Source organism: Penaeus chinensis, chromosome 4 (genome assembly GCF_019202785.1).
Source record: "Penaeus chinensis breed Huanghai No. 1 chromosome 4, ASM1920278v2, whole genome shotgun sequence".
Lineage (NCBI taxonomy): Eukaryota > Metazoa > Arthropoda > Malacostraca > Decapoda > Penaeidae > Penaeus > Penaeus chinensis.
This window is the reverse complement of record NC_061822.1, coordinates 35,321,698-35,329,603: the sequence shown is the minus strand read 5'-3', so window position 1 is coordinate 35,329,603 and position 7,906 is coordinate 35,321,698. Positions and strand designations below refer to the sequence as shown.

The following is a 7,906-nucleotide window of genomic DNA, read 5'->3' as shown; positions in this document are numbered from 1 at the left end:
GTTTAATCACTTCCCGACTTGAACACGAACGAAGGAAGCGAGAAAGGAAGGGAAAATCGATGTGCACAGGAGGGAGGAAAGAGGGGAGGAAGGAGGAAAGGAAGGAAGAAGAGGAGAATGGTGGATGGAGGTGGAAAAGAGAGGATGGGGAGGAGTAGGGGGATGGGGGAATGAAGAAGAAGAGGGAAAATAAGAAAATAAAATTAATAACATAAAGAAAAGAAGTGGGGAAGGAGAAGAAGAAGGAAAGGAGGAGAATGATAATGATGACGATGAGGAGGAGGAAAGGGAGGAGAAGGAGGAGGAAAGGGAGGAGAAGGAGGAGGAAAGGGAGGAGGAGGAGGAGGAAAGGGAGGAGGAGGAGGAGGAGGAGGAGGAGGAGGAGGAGGAGGAGGAGGAGGAGGAGGAAGAAGAAGAGGAGGCGGAGGAGGAGGAAGACGATGATAAGGAGGAAGCAGGAAGGAGGAGGAGGAGTTGGAGAAGGATTAGATGGAGAGGGAAGAGAGAAAGGAGGGAAAAGGAAGAAGAGGAGGTAAGCAGGGAAAGGAAGTACAGGATTAGGAGATGGGCGCTAGAGAAAATGGAAAATAACAGAGATGAAAAGAAGAAAGTGTGAGGAAGGAGACAGCAATCAGATAAGAGAACCAATAAAATCAAAGGAAAGTCAAAAAGATAAGCTCAGGTAAGACGTACGAAACAAAGGAAACAGGAAGGACACACGAACAAAAAAAGAAAAAAGAAAATAGTCTCAAAACCATACAATATATTCGCCGAAAAAAAATCAAACGCGGAGCAGAAGAAAAAAAAGAAAAAAAAAAAACAGGAAAACCGCGCCACATTTTCCCTAAAATTTCTATTAAAGAAAATGTCCAACTTTCACGCACAGCTTCTTGGCAAACCTTTCTTCACAGTCGTATCGCATGCTGTTCGTGCTGCCCATGCCAAGCGAGGAAAAACGATGAGAGGAAACAAGAGAGGGGAAGGGAAATCAGGAATAAGTGAGAAGTGATGGAGAAAGATTAAGAATGGGATTTGGGATCGTTCTTATTACGTAATTCGACAGATAAGGTTCTGGTGAAGGAGGGAAGGGTAGATTTAAGGCAAAGGGAGAGTCTGGATGGAGGAGAGAAACAAGAGAGGAGGCGAGCCTGGATGGGGGAGAAAAAAATTGAGATTTGAAAGAAAGAGAAAGAGAGAGAGCAAGAGAGATAGAAAGATACATACACACACACACACACACACACAGAGAGAGAGAGAAAGAGAGAGAGAGAGAGGGAGAGAGAGAGAGAGAGAGAGAGAGAGAGAGAGAGAGAGAGAGAGAGAGAGAGACAGAGAGAGAGAGAGAGACAGAGAGAGAGAGAGAGAGAGAGAGAGAGAGAGAGAGAGAGAGAGAGAGAGAGAGAGAGAGAGAGAGAGAGACAGAGAGAGAGAGAGAGAGAGAGAGAGAGAGAGAGAGAGAGAGAGAGAGAGAGAGAGAGAGAGAGAGAGAGAGAGAGAGAGAGAGAGAGTGTGTGGAAATTTATGAAAGATGGAGATTCTAGATGAAGGAAAGAGAAAGAAGGAAAAGAGAGAACGTAAAATTTAAAGACCGCAACATAAAAGAGGCCCCGAAATCAGAGAAACAGTGCTTTTTCTCAAGAACCTCAACTTCCTCCTCTTCATCCGTTTTCTCCCTTTTCATCTAATTTTCTCTTCTTCCTCTTCAATAGCACATCACCATTCCCAAAACCTAATAACAAGCGCCACAAATACAGGCATATTCTCACGGGTCTGCCGAGCTGAGTTTGGCCAAACCATCAACATTTTGCGGCCACATGTCCTCAGGGCAAAAGGCTGCGTCCACATCCGCTGAAATTATCCTAATCACTAGTCACACCATCCTTTGTGCTTCTCTGCTTGTGATTTAACTTCCCGTGTCGTTATCGTGCGCTGGTATTTGTGATACTAACGCGTCGCTTAGAATTCCGAGACTGGGTATTTTATATTCAGAACAACGTCTGTATCTTGAATTATGGCAGCGACATTTATTTCCGCTCAGACCTCTTGCAAAGAAAAAACGAAGCAAGATATACAACTTATATACAAGCGACAAAAAAACTAAAAGAACTATTAAATTGTCGAGTAGATGTCTTACCTGACACCAAGCCGAGCCTTCGTCGTCTCTGTCGTGGATGACAGTTCCCTCGCTCTCCACTTCGTCACTTCCTTGGACCTCCTGAACGTTTAGGCGGTGTCCTTTCTCCTTACTCCTCCTGCTCCTCCTAACCTCGGGCTCCTTATCCTCGAAGGAGCTAAGGAGGGGATGCAGGGTCATCTGGAGTTCGTCGTGAGTGTGGAAGACCGACCAGTGTTCCAGCAACTGGCGGCTCGTGAGGAAGTTGACTTGGCACTTCGGGCAAACGTGCCCCTTCTGCGTCGCGTCGTCCTGCTTCATGCTCCCTGAACTCAGGCTCTGGCTGGCGGTGCCCGAGGAGCACGAGGTGACACTCGAGGGGCTCATCTGAGACTCATCTGAGGAGGGGGGCGCGCGGGCCATGTGGCCGTGGCCGGGGTTTGAGGCTGCGTTGGAGGCAACGTTTTCGTAGGTCTCCTGCATGTCCTGCGAAGAGTTAGGATCTCGAAAGGAAGCCAGGACGTGGAACAGGGAGTGGAGATTTTGGGTGCCGGCATGACCCTCTCTGCCGCCGATGCCAGGTCCTACAGGAAAGGGCAGTGTGCCAGCGCCTCCTCCGGCACTTGTTGGTGTCCCGTAACGTGTGCGGGCGTGCCTCAGAGCGTGAGACACGCTGGGGGCAAGACTTGAGGTGATACTGCTGTATGGACTTATTGTGGGTGTGGCATCACTGGAAGCTAGGTCAACGAAGGGCAGATCGCAAGACGTGACCTCTGATGCAGCAACCTCCGAAGCACTAAGATAATGTGAGATGTGTTCTGGGCCTTCCTGGCGAAGGCTCGACACAGGTGACACTCTACCAGCTCCGAAAGGGTTCTTATCCTCAGCTGCAACATGCGGTGCACTCCCTGATGTACATATCTGCCTGACGTCTGTGACTTTGTCAGCAGTGCAAGGTTTGTAAGGCTCGTGCACTCCCGGCGTTGGGTGACGGACATCAGTGGACGCAAGGCGGCAAATCATGCCGCGTCCATCCCCTCTGGCGGGCCCGGTGATATGCATAGTGGGGCTCGTTGTAAGACTTCCATGGAGCTCCTGGAGGTTCTCATCTTGTTGCACGAAGGAGGGCTGCTGCCGGTCCGGAGGCCTGTATCTAGTAGGCAGAGTGTTGCTGCGACTGAACGGCTGTGCCTTTTTCTTGGACGACGACGGCCGGATGGTGAACCGCCGGCTGAATCCGGAAAAATGTTTCGAGTCTTTTTTCTCACCTGAAACAGCTGTCGCACCTCCGTGTTCTTCGGCCTCTCTGTTCCGGTCGGAGGAACTGGAACTGTAGACCCTCGACAGGAGGGAGATGGAGCGGTCCGGCCGAAGACTCGGCGTCGAACTCCTGACCTTCAGGCTGGCACTTCGAGCTATTTCCCCGCTCCCCGGACGTTCGCTCCTTCGGTCCGGAAAATCCGAACTGTTCCTATGGCTCGCCCGGCCTCCTTCGGCGCCGCTTGCTCTTCTCCTCTCGGACCCGCCGCGCCTCAGTTCTCCTCCTCCCTCAGACGCCGAGGGAACCGAAGACAGCCTCCGGCGGGTGAAGGTGTTATTCTCGAAGAACTTAGGTAACTTCATCCTCACTGGGCCACTGCATTCACCCCCAAGGTAAACATCTCTTGATAGTAATAAAACTCGTTTCCGAAATCACTGAACCTGAAATTAAGAAAAAAAATAGTCAGAAAAAAAAAGATTCTATAGAATGTTAAACAAAACAATTCCCATGTCGTTTAAAATAGATCTCAGTACGCTTCATTTGTAATATACCCGGTGCCAAACAACGGTGAAAAATAAGAACTAAATCGAATCAACAACGCTCTACTTGTTCACGCATCCGTCCTCGGTCGCTCTGCAGAGCAAGCATGACCTTGCATGTGGTTCTTTTAGTAATGCGTGCATGCTGTGTTACTCAAGTTGTCACGCAATGAAACTTTCAGCCATACCTTTTATAGTTTTTACAAAAGATATATACACAGACAGAAATACACTTGAATGTAACGATATATGAAAAAATAACGTTTGATTCTTTTTGTGCTTGTATATGTGTGTATGTACTTGTGGGCAAGTGTGCGCCTGGAGGTGTGGTTGCGTGTGTGTCCAAGTGGTGTGTGTATATGTACACTATATGTGCGCATATACGTGTGTGTCTGATAACTGCCATCCCTCCCGGGCAACTGGAGTTTTCCCATTTTCAAGATATTGAAAGCCAAAAGTTTAGCCTTCAAAGGAAATAATTTCATCTTTCAACTTTGTTGTTATTACACAGCTCAGAACAGTGTTTGTAAGGATCCTGTATTCCTGCAACTCTTTCAACGTTGAGAGAGAGCGAAATTGGTATCACTTGCAAATAGATATATGTATATATTTACTTTGTGAGTGTGTTTGCACGAGCAAAAAACTATTCAACTATATGGCTGTACATAAACATAGTCTTACACATTTATATATATGCATACATGCATATATATATGTGTGTGTGTGTGTGTGTGTGTGTGTGTGTGTGTGTGTGTGTGTGTGTGTGTGTGTGTGTGTGTGTGTGTGTGCGTGTGTGTGTGCGAGTTTAGCCGCCGTGGTGAACGGACGTGTTTTTGCCACCTCTCCGCCCTCGCCTAACAGCTCAGCAAACCATGGCATCCCATGGCCCCGCAGAGTTAGAGGGAAATCTGACTACCCTCCCCGGGTCACAGGGGGCCAACCAAAGGGCTTCCCCGTTGCTTCCTCGGGCAACTAGCCCGAGCTCTTATGCCCCCTTCTCAGGATAATGGGGCCTCCGCCCTAGGATACGGGCCCCTTGGCAGCGCGGGTCAAAGACGATGGGCGAGGGAGCCGGGGTCAAGGCTGCCCCCCCCCCCCCCCGCCCAGGGTAAAGGGCGATTCAGCAACCCGGACAATCACAGCAGCCCAAACGGAAATAATAACGAAACCATAGAATATAGTGATAACAGTGAGGGCAACAAAGAAACAAATCAATAAATGGAAACAGTGAATACAATGCAGACAGAAAAGCCGTTTATCAGGAATGCAGCATAATTATAGTGCTGAACACGATCCTATGCTTTATTGCAACAAAAAAAAAACATGGGCACGGATGCTTTTATGCGATCAAATCAGGAAACTGTACAGCCCGGATGAGATCGACAACGCCTACGATATCATTCTACATATATCAGACTCAAAAAGAACTAAAAACATTAAAAGGATGACAAACTCCAAAGTGCATACCATGATCGATCAGTGTTTACAAAAGGGCAATATATGTTTCCTACAACAGCGGCAGATACTCCCACCACTGATTAGCTGGCCGGAATGTTCTCCGGAAAACAGTCTGCAATAAACCGTTTAATTACCTCAACCGCTGGAATACGGAAAGGAAGCATCCAGCAGAATAGTCTGGACCCCATCCCATCACGCACGTCCGATCTCTCAACCCCTGCCCACGATCAGTCTGCCTACCAATCTTTCCCCTTCGCATCCCCTACCAATCTTCCCTCTTCGCATAACCATGTCAGAATGCCCTCTACCTCTACGCCACAAAATAAACACACACATAATTACACTCCTTTACACCCTCCACGACAGTACCCCCGACCAACGCCTCTCCTAGCTACCCCCACTTACACAAGTAACACCTTGAACAAGCTACTGTAGAAACAGTAAAAGGAAAAACAAGCAAAGGCATCTTCCACCAAACCGCCAATGGGAAGATCCGACACACCACCACGTGCCTGGAATACTCGCCCCCCCCCCCCTATTACCCCTCCTACTCCGCAAGCGCCACAGCTCATTATCAACAACTACGCGGAACGAGCGGAAACACAGCAACAACTAAATGGGTAGCTTCAACCCCACCAAGATGAGGTAGGTTTCGTTCCCGTCGACTCTAGGAAACAAAGAAGAAAAACGAAGGAGGAACGCCACTCACCAAAACCCTTGCAAGGTGCCGACCGTCCTCATATAATAGGAGTTGCCATCCAGACACACCCGAGGAAGATATTGAAGACTTCCTGGAAAGTAAGTTCAGCCACATTTCCAATTTGAAAGCTTTCAAAGCAAATATTACAATTATAACTCAAGCTTCACAGTCATTATATGGGGCAAGGATATAAACCCAGATCTTTTCAAAGAGTCCGACGTCTTTCCAAAGAATGTAAAGGTGTTCCTTAAAAGAAACAAGTACAAAGGCGAGCAGAATGTTTAACTTTGCAAATACGGCGGTCAAACACTAAACACCAACAGAATAGAGCATGTTAATGTACAGTCCCTCCTCGGTTACTTCCAAGAAATTAAATTGATAATTAAGGAGAGAAATATTGAAAGTTTGCGTATTAGTAAAACTTGGCTTCACCAAGAAATATCAAGCACTATGGTGAAAATATTTTCAGAGAAATGTAAATAAAGAGAAAACCTCGTTTTATCTTAGGTGATCTAAATGATGATCTAAATAAACCAAATGCAATGTTAAATGGTATAAATAATAATAAAAAAATAAAATAACTTAAAAAGAAGCCTACAAGGATTACAGAAAACACCCCATCCATATTAGATGTTACAGTAACAAACAGACCCGATATTATACTTCATCCTGTCCCATGCCACAATGACGATCACGAGCATTTAACCATGAATTTTAACCAAAGCGAAAACCAATCACTAAAACCTCTCGCGATTTAATTCATTGCGATCCTCAATTACTCTGCCAACATATTATAGCCAACAAATCGTCACTCACAGATCTTAACAACAAATGATGTTGACAGACAAGTTAATATTCTATCAGATGTGATAAAGAACGGCACCGATGCCTCTGCACCTTTTAAAACAAGAAACGTTAGACGCCCGCCCGCCCCTTGGATAAATAACAACACTAAGAGGGTCATCATAAATTATAGAAATAATACAAAGCTCTCAAGATAAACATATCTGACACCACCTTTCAGGATGAATATAAACATAAAAAATGTGAAAACACTTCTTCAATGAGCAAAAACTAATTACTTTAAAAGGAAGTTCAATGAATGTAGAAACGATACTGCCGAAACACGGAAACTTAGTGCCTAGGGAAGAAACATAACACAGACATTTCCCTAAATTCAATAAATAACATAAAACACATTAATAACTTCTTTGCAGAAGTCGGCAGACGCACAGATGAACAGACAACCGCCCCCACATATCAACACAACGTAAATGAAACGAGGCCATAAAAAAAAAAAAAAAAATCAGACCGCAACCAGTAGGAATAGAAACAATTATCCAAACAATAAAACACTTAAGATTTCCGTGGGAGCGGATGGCATTGCACATCGTTTCATAAACGATAGTTTACCAGCAATTGCATACTATCCGAGTCATTATTAATACATCTATAGTCACCGGTGTTTATTCGTCACTTTGGAAACATGGTATCATAACACCTATTTTTAGTTCCGGTGACAGAGACGAAATAAATAATAACTGACCCATCACTATATACCAATAATAACTAAACTTCTCGAGAAAATAGTTGCAAACCAATTAACAGCATTTATGGAAACAAATAACCTTATATCTAACACGCAACACGGTTTTAGGAGTAAACTATCAACCGAAACAGCATTACTAAAAGTCACACATGAAATTTATAATGATATTGACAACAACCAGATCAATTTGTGATTTATCGAAGGCTTTTGACAGTGCCAGCCATTAATTACTTGTTAACAAACTAACAAATCAAAAGTTACCTGTCCGCGAGAACTCAATCAGTCA

The 7,906-nt window shown here is 45.4% G+C and overlaps 1 protein-coding gene across 1 annotated transcript in view; it reads right to left on the bottom strand.

Annotated features, from left to right (window-relative positions):
- The window catches only part of LOC125024979 (tensin-like), a 673,585-nt gene extending 669,834 nt beyond the window's left edge, over positions 1–3,751 (bottom strand). Inside the window, 1 exon segment of the mRNA XM_047612792.1 lies at positions 2,135–3,751. Within this exon segment, the coding sequence (XP_047468748.1) occupies positions 2,135–3,736 (1,602 nt within the window). The 5' untranslated portion in view covers positions 3,737–3,751.
- Between the last annotated feature and the right edge of the window lie 4,155 nt (positions 3,752–7,906).